General features: G+C 43.3%; 1 protein-coding gene across 5 annotated transcripts in view; it reads right to left on the bottom strand.

Moving 5' to 3' along the window:
* Positions 1–12,625, bottom strand: part of ZSWIM8 (zinc finger SWIM-type containing 8) — a 62,806-nt gene that overhangs the window by 21,191 nt on the left and 28,990 nt on the right. For all 5 annotated transcript variants that reach the window (XM_081913454.1, XM_081913453.1, XM_081913457.1 and 2 more), the window contains exons 8-15: positions 7,863–8,064; positions 7,375–7,550; positions 5,076–6,084; positions 3,985–4,116; positions 2,468–2,647; positions 2,035–2,218; positions 949–1,047; positions 556–680 (exon numbers count right to left, since the gene is read on the bottom strand). In XM_081913454.1, coding sequence (XP_081769580.1) covers positions 556–680; positions 949–1,047; positions 2,035–2,218; positions 2,468–2,647; positions 3,985–4,116; positions 5,076–6,084; positions 7,375–7,550; positions 7,863–8,064 — 2,107 coding nt within the window. The remainder of the gene's footprint in view (positions 1–555; positions 681–948; positions 1,048–2,034; positions 2,219–2,467; positions 2,648–3,984; positions 4,117–5,075; positions 6,085–7,374; positions 7,551–7,862; positions 8,065–12,625) is intronic.

Genomic DNA, 12,625 nt, shown 5'->3' on the forward strand with positions numbered 1-12,625 from the left:
TTGAGTATAGTAGAGGGGGAAATACCCAAGAAAGTACTTAAGTCTTTTCCTCTACACAATAACAGTGGCCAAAATAATTTATGCCCAAAGGTGGAAGGACAAAAATAGTCCCCCAAAAATAGACTGGCAGAATAAGCTAATAGAATACGTGGAGATAGCAATTCTGACTGCCAAGGTAAGAAATCAAGGTGAGTCAAATATAAAAGAACAGTGGGAATACTTTGGCGAATATTTAAAGAAATATAACAATCAGATAAGCTTCAAACAATCAGATAAGCTTCAAATATATGAGCAGCAGTTAAAATAAGTAGAAGAAGGGTGGTAATAAAGGAGATACAGCTTAAAAAGGACTAAATAAGACCCCACGGAAGTCAAAGAGTAAGATAAACAATGGCAATTGTATAACTGATGTATTAAGATTTGTAAAATGCATAAATAAAATTAAAGAGAGAGAGAGAGAAACTACTACTATGCATGATGAAAACAAAAAAAAATGCACTATGCTCAGATACCATTAAACAGCCTAAGGTCTGAATATCTCCAAATGGGACATACTTTTTTTAGCTTAGATTGGTCATCCTTGTAAGTGATCATCAGGGCTAGAGCGAGATCTCCCTTCTCCCTTCGGGTGCCTTCACACAAGAGAGGGTGCTCTGCTTCACTCACTGTCGTCTTCATGCCTGGAAGGCAGAGTACAGAATTCAAACATTTATCCTGCTTGTTTTATATAATCTCTCCGTTTACTTAAGTTAAGTAATAAACCATCAATTATGCTTCCCCATAGCAACATCTGTTCCCTGTGAGGCATCAGGCTTCTCCTTATTACCATTACATATTAAGCAAAGAAGAAAAATTAAGTTCTAGATGACTTGGCAGGATGACCAAAGTTACATCTCTTCATCAGTGAGAGATGAGGCCTGGCATAAGAAAGAGAAGCTAAGCACTCACCAAGAGCAGCGACGGCTGCCTCAAAACCTAGCTCCTCATCTCCAGGCATTTCATTATTCCAATTACGGCTTGGAGGTCTGGATCCTGTAGGAGAAACCACTGGGAAAAAGGAAGGTGGCAAATCAATAGCCAACTCTATCATGCAAGGATTGCCTAGACTGGTAAAATTTCACAGACCTATGAAGATAATAATCTAAAGCATTGCTTTCTAATGTAAACTAACTTCTATCAAGACCTAGATCTTGGGATTTTGCTCAATTCTATTATATAAAAGAAATCTGTTTATTAAATTAACACAACCAAGTATTATTAAAAGGCCACAAAAGCATCAGACACCTAATCTGCTGGCATCCATTTGTCTCGGGAGACAATGAAGGAGTGCATCTACACCTAATCACAGATTTGTTATTTGTGAAGACTAGAAAGGAAAAGGTGGGTGGGGGGAGTTACAAAGTAGAATGAATTAATTTGGCAAGGCTGCTAGTATAATAAAGCTGGAAACAGGACTGCAGTCACCACAAGGAAGTGTCTATATCCTTAAAATGCCATCCTGAAAGCTACAGAATTTGTTCTTGGATCCAGTGGTTTTCCTGAGCAAAACCTGCAGCAGAAGTTCAGTACTGACTGAAACTGGCCATGTTTTTTTAGAATATGGACACAGTCCCTAAACTTGCTAAGTAACTACAGGGTTCAAGGAAGCTTCTGGACATTGGACGGGGCAGGACAGCTATGTGGTCCATGAGATTAATCAAGAGCTCAGCTCAGGTAAGCTTTACAGCCCAAATGAAGGTTCCCTTTATATGTGTCAGTTGTAAAAGGCCCAGCCCATACAACTGAGTTAAGTGCCTCCAGAGCTCTCTCATGCATGAGAGTTTGGGCAGTACTGGAGATCCACATTCATTATGTGCAGGATCATCTCACACATACAAGTGCTAGGTGGCTTCTATAAAGGCATGGGACTATGGAGTTTGTTCTGCAGAAGTCTGTCCTCAAGATTTAGGAAGAGAAGCAAGTCATCATACACCCTTTCCCAAGGATTTGGCATGTACAGATTCCTCTTCTTTAGACAAATCTGAAGGGCTTTACCTGGCGTGCATAAGACATCAAATATGAAGCTGGCCAACATAAGAGGCAAGACAGGGCGGTAATCACACAGGGTTCCTTCCCTCAGCTCTTCAGCTCTTCCCCGAATAGTGTTCATCTCATTAGAGCCAAGTGGAATTTTCTTCAGCAAGGCCACAATTTCAGACTCCTGGTATGCCAGCTTTACCTGTGTGTGACACAAAAGCCAGGAATAAAACAAATCCACAGGGCCTCTCTACAGAGACATTGGATAACAAAAGTAACACAGAAGTGCTTTAAATGATGCACACAAAAACATCACTGAGCCTCCATTTTCTCAGATCAAGCAACAGTGGCTAACAGTTTAAGGCTGCCTCATACCCACGGGCTACCAGGAAACTCCCTGACCTTGGCTTTCTGTAACGTCACATCAAAGTCCATCTAAGCACACACTTACCTCCAAAGCCTTGGTAGAGGCTGGGGGCCTCTGCAGCTCCAGAGCAAACATGCCAATCTGGAAGGCTAGATTGTGGTATTCCTGCCGTTCACTCAGCACGGTCAGCAGGAAAGCAGCTTTGGATAAGGTGTTTGTTGCCATCCATGTCTGCTTGCTGGTGGATACCTTGTTTTTCTTTCCCTGTGGGATAAACAGTTTAAACATAGGGAAACTGACAGACTAAGTTAGCTTCACTTTAAGTCCCATCTGAGTTTATGTGGAAAGTTAAGCATCATGACTTAAATGCTAATCCAGAAGCTTCATGGAAGAATCTGGTGGTGATATGGCCCAAGAAAGTTCTGCATTCCAATTCAGTGAAGGGTGCTATCCATTACATTTTCTAGTGCCACCATTTTAATTTTGTTGTAGCTCACATTGTATCATACATTATACAGCATAAATGGTCATCTAGTACTGTCTAGTTGCTTTGCAGAAGCCCTACTAATTCTGCCTCAGCTAGACTGTTTGCTTATAAGAACTTAATCTGTTCCACAAGTCTGTTCTTAAACCAAAGTGTTCTTCAATCAAGGCATGCTTTCCCATAGCAGCGGGGGACTCAATTTACAAATGGAACACACTCAACAGGAAGCGAAACATGTTCTTATTCCAAGGCAAAGTTTACAAACCAAAACACCTACTTCCAGATTTGCAGCGTTCTTAAACCAAGTTGTTCATAAACTAAGCTTTTCTTAAACCAAGGTACCACTGTACAGCTCTTTAATAGCCTTTTCCTGAATAAACTGGGGGAGGGGGTTAAGAGACCTGTAATTTTCTGACTCAATTAATAAAAAGATCTGCACTACACTGTGCTGTTGAACTTTTCAAACCGCATTAAGAAGGCTGATTTTAATGAAAAGTTGCATATTTTTAATTAGGAGATTAGTAAATTCACGGTTAAGAACCCAACCTGGTGACTTGCTAATTGGTAATTTGTCAGATGGCCCTAGAAATTTATCTGGTCTCCTCGATTTCACAGGACATCTCCATTAAAAAAGCAGCTGAGGCATGAGTATGCATCCAATAGTTCCCACAATCAAAACTGATGCAGCTGATGAATTCATTCAGCTTTTCTGCAAGAGTTCATCTGCATAGAACAACAATTCCACTGTGTGAAGCATTAAGATTATGACTACTTGGTATATCTTGTGATGGGACTGGTTACAGAATTCAGGATCCTGAGAATTCAACACACTCTTTAATTAACATGGTTCTAGTCATTATGCAGATGATGAAATCTCTATCATCAAAGAAAAATTCATCAAGAGTGTACCTTAGGCAAACTATGAACTGAGTTACTTTTAAAGGTATTTTTTTTAAAGAAAAACACTGGACAAAGAAAATTGCCCTGGACTCCGGGCAATATTACATACAGTATTTGTCCACAGCAAAGCATAGCTCTGAAAGAGAAACCATTTCTGTCCTGCTATTATACTACACTTCCCCCTTCCATTCAAATAGTCCCCATAGCAGCTCTGTACCTTGGTTGGGGGCTGTTCCACTTTGAGATCAGGAGGGTTGGCCAGCAAGTCCTTGGCAAGCTCAACTGTGAGGCGACAGGCTTCATTGCTGTAACCATGTGCATAGAGAGCCTCCGCACAAGCAAACAGGATCTGTAAACGAAGGGTTGCAAACAGAACAGATTCAAGCCCTTCCTTTTTCAGATCATCAATACAGAGTTTAGATTTATTGGTAAAAACTCAACAAACTACATCGGGGATGACTTTTTAGGGCCCAAGACTCAGTTATTTCTTTATTTTTATTTCCATCACTGAGTTGCATTCTTATTGAGGGGGACGATAAGGGAGGGAAATCTCCTGCAAATAACCAAGTACCAAAGACCTCAGGTATAGGTACTGCCACGGGCATAGAGGGTTGTTGTAGCATACTGGCCAAGACAATGAGCCAGAAAGTTTCTGTGTTAAATACCACCTCAGAAACTACCTCATTAGGTGGCTGCAACCATGTCGCTACTCTAGCCTCACATTTGCAACTATGACAACAACGTATGCTGCTGATTTAGAAGACCGCTGGCCTTCATAGCGCAGCACTGTCCAGTTAATCTGCCTTGCAGCAGTTCTATGGTGTCAGGCAGAAGTATTTCCTAGCCCTGCTACCTATGATCCACCTTTTAAGGAAGATGCTAGGGACTGGACCAAGGACCTTCTTTCTGCATACGAAGTGTGTGCTCTACAGCAGGCTAGGAGGCAGGGAGGTCATCCCTATAACATTAACCTACCTTACAGAGCTGTTTGCAAGGAGCAACATATGCAGAGTGTATGCAAAAATTCAAAAAATGCTACATGTCATTAAAATGTGAAACATGACTGAAACATATCCTGTTCTTTTCCAAGGCATACCATTACACTCAATTATTTGGGGGGACAGAAGAAACAATCCCTAATCAACACACAAATCGTAAATTGTACATCATTTCCTTTTGGCTTTATAGATCTTATCCCTTGGCTGTAAGCAGGAGGTGAGCTTTGGAACTTCCCTGAACTTGTATACATTTGCAGGAGCCTAGACACACAGATTTTTGTAGGTGATTTTACACACATGCTCCCCTTACCTCCATGCGGTTTTCCTGCTCCAAGGGCTTTATCCCAGCAAATATGTCTTGTTCTTCTTCTACCCCTCCCTCAGCCTTGTCATCCTCTTCCTTAGCAACCTCCTGGGGATTCAGATAGTACACCTGGTAGTCGTCTTCCTCCTCTTCTCCTCCTCCTCCAGCAGCACCATTCTCCCCCACTTCCTTGGGCTTCAAACTCACCCCACCAGTACTTTCATCAGGGCAAGGAATGTCATCGTCTCCACTACCCACTTCCCCCACTGGGTCCTTTGGGTTCTTCTTGCTGGATGGACTACTCCTGAGGGTGGGCTCAGTTGGCTCTGAGAAATACACCCCACCATCATCCTCAAAGGTATCCCTGTAACTTCTGCTCAACGGGCTGTCTGTGAAGCTGAACGTGTTGCTAGCCTCGGCGCCAAGGGCCAAACTGCTGTCATCTAAAGCCAACTCGGCCAAGTCCGGTTCCAGAGAGCTGTCCTCGCTGCTCATGCGACGCTTCCCGCTATGTTTGCTGGCCAAGGTCTTTCCCACTGGAAGCTTGCCACCCTTGTTCACAGCCGTCTTGTATGCGGCTTTATCGCCTTCGGCTGAAAGTCTTCTCAGAACCCGCTGGGGACCTTCAGACACAACTTTCCGCTTCCCAATGAGTTCTTTGGGGCGCACAGCGGGCTCCTGAGAGGCAGGGCGAGACCGATCCCCTAGTTGCAAGCACGTCCCCGAAACATCCAGACCATGAGCTCTCCCCGCCTCACAGATGGTTTCTCCACACTGCGGTCGGCAGTTTCGCTGCTGGATGGCCTTTACCCAACAAAAGGAGTTCTTCTTGTCAGCATTGCTGTACGTGATGCCTGGAATTGGATAGGCCTCCTCCCAGTTGAAGTAGCAAGCTTCCACAGCTGGCTTGAACCCCTGGAACAGTTTCTCGAGGGATTTTTTGTGCTGTCCCCTTTTGACGTTGTCTATTACTTTCAACTGCCACTGCCTCAGCTGTGTGCACAAATCTCTCCGCCTAGCATCACAGGGGAGAAGGAACATGTAAGTGGCACAGAGGAGCTACAAAGCAATATTTCCAGATTTATTGTTTCCGCCCCATCCAAGATACAGTGGAACCTCAGGTTACATACCGTCCTCCTTACAAATGCTTCGGGTAACGAGCTCCGCTAACTAGGAAGTAGATGCCCCTAGTTGCAAACTTTGCCCCAGGATGCGAGCGGAAGTCGTACGCCAGCAGCGGGAGGCCCCATTAGCAAAATTAAGAACAGTTTCAGCTTAAGAACGGACCTCCGGAACAAATTAAGTTCGTAACCGGAGGTACCACTGTACTAAATTCAGATCCTCCTTACAAACTTTCCTTTGTTACTTTTATAACTGAGCTGTGATGAGGAGTTACACAGCCAATTCAGATTTCTTAATACTCTTGACTGCATTTATATTAGACAGCATTAAGCCTCAGATGATCACGAACATATAAAGCTGTCTTATACAGTGGTACCTCGGGTTAAATACTTAATTCGTTCCAGAGGTCCGTTCTTAACCTGAAACTGTTCTTAACCTGAAGCACCACTTTAGCTAATGGGACCTCCTGCTGCCGCCACGCCACCGGAGCACGATATCTGTTCTCATCCTGAAGCAAAGTTCTTAACCTGAAGCACTATTTCTGGGTTGGCGGAGTCTGTAACCTGAAGCGTATGTAACCTGAAGCATATGTAACCTGAGGTACCACTGTACATAGACAGACCATTTGACAACCTTGCTTAATAGTGTTTACTCTGCCTCAAAATAACTCTCCAAAGTTTCAGACAGGGGCCTTTCCCACCCCTGCTACGTCAGATATTTTAATAAAGAAAATGCTGGCAACGCATGTGCTCTCATTCCCACCGAAGTAACTCTGAGGGTTGTAAACAGTGTCTGCATCCATCCTCTGCTAATATGGTAGTCAGAGGTCTCCAAGCAAGCTTTTAACAAGTACCACAAATTGATCCCTCTTTCATGCTTTAATATAATCTTCTTTTCTTGGTAGCTAAACCCAACAGTATGATAAGCAAACGCCATCCACCATCACTATGTATCAGAAGTATAGGGGGTTATGAAGCAGTGCAAGGCCAAAGAAGCACAGGATACAATGGGGACGCAGTATGGGAGTTTTGATGGCAATCTTCCCTCCACCCTCTGCATGTTTTGGATCTGTAACCACTTCAAACCTAAATATTTCAAACGCAGAAGATAGAGATCCATTAATGGGCTGGTTGTCAAGATGGCACATTTTACAGCTTCATTAAGGTCTGATCTCACTACCTACCGATGAGGGCTGATGGTCGGATCCAAGACAGCAAGCCTCCAGAGAACCACCATCTCATCGCACATGCTCGCACAAGCATGAGCAGCCACTTCTGACTGGCCGTTGCTACGGCCAGTGTGCCCACTTGCACTGCTGTGGGATGCAGATGTCCTTACACTGTACCACCAACCGGTTATCTGTAGAGAGAGGATGCAGACATGTTAAGACACATAATTCCACGCTTAACAGACATCAAGGGAAGTACACCTTTGCCTTACTAAAAAGTATCTGCCCTAAAAATAATACTGCACTGCTTTTCTGCAGGATGTTCACAGCTGGGTCAAGAAATATTGATCCCTCAATATCCCCCAAGGCTTACTACATTGTCATCACGCCCTTCCCCTCCCCAACGAACTGTGAATCAAATCACTTTTGTGGACTGTCCTCAGAATTCTTCACAAGTCAGGGTATAAATGCCTTAAATAATATAAATATATATCTAATAGTACCTGTTCGTAGGTCAGGCACTGGTCTGTTAGAATTTCTAGCAGAGGGGCTGCATTGGTGTCCCGTCTCTTGAACATCTCCCGAACAATAGAAAGTAAGTTCCAGATGCCCTCCGGCTCCCTCCCCCTCAGAGGACGCAAGAGACAGGCCCATTCGGCGGCAGCTGGGGGCTCCGTGGACGAAAGGTACATAGAGTTCACATCACTGTGAAATTTGAGAAGATAGAGGTTAGGAGGAAAAGTCAAGGTAACAAACAGAAGCAGAATAGCTGTTGCTTTAACTCTAAAGGTGGAAAAGTTATTTTATAGGCTTCATCTTCTCCAGCCTTCAGCCCAATAACACTAACACTATTACTCCCATTTTTGCAAATGAACGACAGAGATGTACACTAGAGGCCAGTCATCACATCTACAGCTTATACAAGAACTCATATCTACCAGGTCCAACACTCGAATTTTGCAGCACCCTTATTACATCGTTTCACAGTAAAAAAATTCCAACTAAAAATAGAATATTGTTTGACACAGCTGTGTTGATGCTGATGAGTAAAAGGCAAACCTGAACAAGCTGGAGAAGGTTGTGTATTAGGCCAGTTACTTGAACTATGGCTGTCAATGGCTTTATTGGGTGAAAAATTTGTCTACGTTACACAAAGAATCTTATCCATCAAAGATAACTAAAACATATTAATCTGTCAATCCTGCGCTTTAGTCATCTGACCACAAATGCTATTAGGTCTCGTATGTCTCCAGTAAATCCATCAGTATGTCCTAGAACAACAAAATACTCCAACATGGCTACACATTTCTGGAAAGAATCATTAAGAGATGGGTAAGCTGCAGTGCTGGTAAGACACTATATATACAATTATCTCTTCATTTCAGGACTCCTGATACATTTCCAAAGAGTTTGCTAGAACTCCTTTTGGAAACCACTGGAGTAAACTGAGTCCAATCTTCTATTTATCAAAAGATTGTGGTTTCAGTCTGCTGCATCAAAACACTGGATCACTATGGTGAGCACACAGAAGAGGAATTCACAGGCAAGCAAATTCTCAGTTCTTCCTACTATACTTGTCACCATTCAGCAGTCCAGACACGAGGGCTTAATAGAAGTGAGACCCAATTGCACAAGGAAGCGATATTTGCTGTTTGAACACAAGGTTGGTGAAAGCACGGAAGCAGCCTTCAATCAATGGTGGCCACTGCAGATGCAAAAACACTGCTGTCGGAGTGTCTAGAGTCAATGTGTGAAACAGAACCTTCTTCCTGTATGAAAGTCAAGGAAGTAACGGCTCCTCTAAGCAAGTGTGCGACAATTCCAACAGGTGGTGATTCGTCCAAGGCCTTTAGAAGTTGGCTTTGTTCTTTGGGGGTCACTCCATCTCTCCCCTAAACCCACTAATTGACAAAGGAGGTACACCATTTCTTGAAGGATCAACTTCCCCGTATGTACCCACTTGAGTGCCTTGAGCTGTGAAACTGGCACGTTTACAACTAGCACATAATGTTTGTTCTGCTCATGAATTGACCCTTCTGTGTCACAGCACCAACCCTCTGGAACTCCCAGCATATTAGTATTAGGCAGGCACCTTCGCTATATTGTTTTGGATGCCTGCTAAAATCTTTTAGGTTTAGGCAAGCCCACCCAGACATTGAATTTTATTCTGTATTATTAATTTAAAATGGTTGATTTAACCTACATTTTCATTAAAAAAATATGTCTACTTGTTTTTAAAGTTTTTATCACTTTTTTATTATGTATATTTTACATTGTTTCATGTAAGCCATTTTCATATTTTCATTACTTAAGCCATATATACATATTATTAAACAAAAACAAGTAATTCTGTGCCAAAAGATTAAGGGCTTGTGCAACGTTTGGGCAACACCCCTTTTTCTCTCAAGATGTTTAGGGCAAAAGAGGTTTTTGCTCGCAGTGGGAACTACAAGTGACTTTAAGGACACAGGAAGGGTGAAGCTACCTTCATGTAAAATGAAGAGTCCAAAGTTATCTTTGAACGTAAGGGAATATGAATAGTGAAGTACTGTAATGGCAACAAGGAATATAATATTGAGAAATGAAGAAGGGGGAATGACTCTCAAGGGTTCAGAAATTTGCTTGATGAACCACTGGAGGGCAGGATGCAAGGCCACTCTAAGAAAATGCTTTACATGTGGAATGGGAGACACCTGTTGACTAACGATATGAGGGAGCTTAAAGAAGCCATCCAAGTACACAAAGGATGTTAGATTTAACCCCTAAATTAAGCCAGCCTTGGAGATAAACTAGAACAGCAGGGAATGGAGCTGCCAAGAGACCAAGTCCCTTGTCCTGGCAAAATAATGTCCAAGAACCCAAAGAGTGAAATCCCTCTTCGCTATAAGTAGGGTGTCCAACTCTATAGAGCTGAGTAATCCAAGTCTACTTACCCTTTCTCTCTGTCTACAAATGAAGAGGAGTGGTTTTGAATAACAAAGGCCACCACTGACTGAGCAGGACACATAGGCTACTAGCCTGATAGGAGAGGACATCTCAGTCACAGGGGGGGGAGTGGGGGAGCGAAGAGATCTCAGCCCATTCCATCCAGATACTGGCAAGAACTCTCACAAGTAGGGGAAAGACAAAAACCCATCAAGAATCTTTGCTTCATGAAAATAAGTTTGATTTCTGCATTGTGATGGGAATGCAAGAAGATCCCATAGGAGGGCCGTAAAATGTGAGGTCAAAGACATGAGCATGAAGGCTCTATTCCTCGGGATCCAAGTTCTGCCTGCATATTATCCTTTCCTTTGAGGTGAAGGGCCCAGAATGAGACACAGTCCTCTGCACAAGACAGGAGATGTGATTCACTTCTGTTTGTTCAGCTACAACACGGTTGGCATGTTGTGTCTGTATGATGACATGGGCCCCTTGATGCTTGTGCTGAAAGTGGAGACAAGCCAGGAAGATTGCTGTTTGCTCATTAATGATGAAGCTGGCTTTATGAGCTACATCATTATCACAACATGTGCCCAGACCATCAAGCTGGCATTAGCATCACTTTTCTAGATGTGGATCTGACAGCAAAAGAAGCAGTAGTTCTGTAGCAACCAGGGGTGGCTTAAAGACTGGAGACACTGGAATTGTATAACCACCTACAGTCATAACGAATCCTTGATGTGACTGCATGATAAAGCTGCAGTGGTCAGAAACGGGCCAACCTCAAGACACCAGATCCATTCAAGCTACTAGTGTAGCTTGAAAGATGAGCCAGTATGCCCATCACTTGAAGGGCTAGCAAATGTTCTGGAAAACTGCAGCTTGCGTAGTCTCTATCATTACACCCAGGCTCTCCATCATGAAAGAAGGGAAGAGATAACTCCGTAGGGAGGCTATTACTAATGCCATGTACCTCTGGTTCTTTCTACATCCAGACACTGATAAGAATGTTGCTAAGATAAGGACAAGCTTCAGCTCTCCAAAGTCCAAGGTCTGCAGTGCTTACCACTAGTAACTTGGTGAAGGTTCTTGTACAGAAAGCTATAGCAAAGTCAGTGTGAAGCACTGAAAATGAGGTTTCCTATGAAGCAAAGCAAATAATCTGCCATGCAAAATTCACTGGGATGCGATCTTTTGAGGTTTATGCATGTCAGGAACTCACCTGGGGCCACTGTCATTAAAATGGAGACCTGAGTATCCAGCGAAACCTGACTTTTCGGTTTCAGGGTGGCCTTTCCCTCTCCATTTTTTCTTGACCACATGAACAAAGAGAGAGCAGACACTTTTGACTCTTTGTAGGTAGGGCACAAGTTCAATAAACCAAGCCTTCAGCATCTTTTGGATGATCTCTCACACAAACTTTCACTTTGCCAAGGCTGTGGCACAGGAAAGACAATAAAGATAGTTGTGATATCCCTGCCAGCACCAGCCAGGACTCGAGGTGAACCTATACCCGCCTATACCCAACTGTCTGATGTAGCCAGATCCTACATGGGAACAAATTTTTGCACACAGCCCACTACCTGGGTATGGAAGGCCATCTGGACACTGAACCCATTGGAAATTTTAGTGTGTGTTGCAGGAGCATTTTCTGGATCCTTTTCAATTTATCACTTGTCCCTCCTGATCAGTCACCTTCAAACTTACGTAAAGACAGACTTGGTAGTCAGCTATTCTCCCCACAGTTAGAACCAGAGCCACTGGTTGAAACTGTGGATGATGCTGTGATCCTAGCTGCATATTGCAGCCCATAGACAATGCCATCAGCAGGGTAGGAGGTGCTGCTGTACAATTAACTACAAATTTGAGCTGCTCTTGGGTTTTTGTTTCCAGTGCTGCCATTTCAGCCATGCGAGGGCCATCCTGGAGCATAGAAACACAGCAGCAGCCATTAAAGATCTCCTAAACACAACCTCAGTCCTTCTAGCAGTCTAGTCTCAAGGCATCTCCCTCTGGAATCAGACAGTAGTCACTGGTTACAGACGCTGTTGCCTCAAAATTAGGAAACATCTGCTCCTTGGAATCAAATGAGAAAGGATGAATATATTGCAGTGCTTTGGTTGTGAGTGGTACCTTGTCAGTCCATGACCAATGTGTTGACTGAACATCTCCAAAATAAAGGACCAAGAGCATTGTCTTCTGGGTCTTAGGAGCCATGCCATGAACTTGAATTCTATCAGGGATCTATCATAGGAATCTGCAGCTGGAGCATTTCCAGGACCTTAGTCTAGATCATCAGGAATGCAGAAGCAGAAAACAGTCACCAAGGTGTTTCCTTTCCATC

The sequence above is a fragment of the Podarcis melisellensis genome (genome assembly GCF_964234715.1).
Source record: "Podarcis melisellensis genome assembly, chromosome: 5".
Classification (NCBI taxonomy): Eukaryota; Metazoa; Chordata; class Lepidosauria; order Squamata; family Lacertidae; genus Podarcis; species Podarcis melisellensis.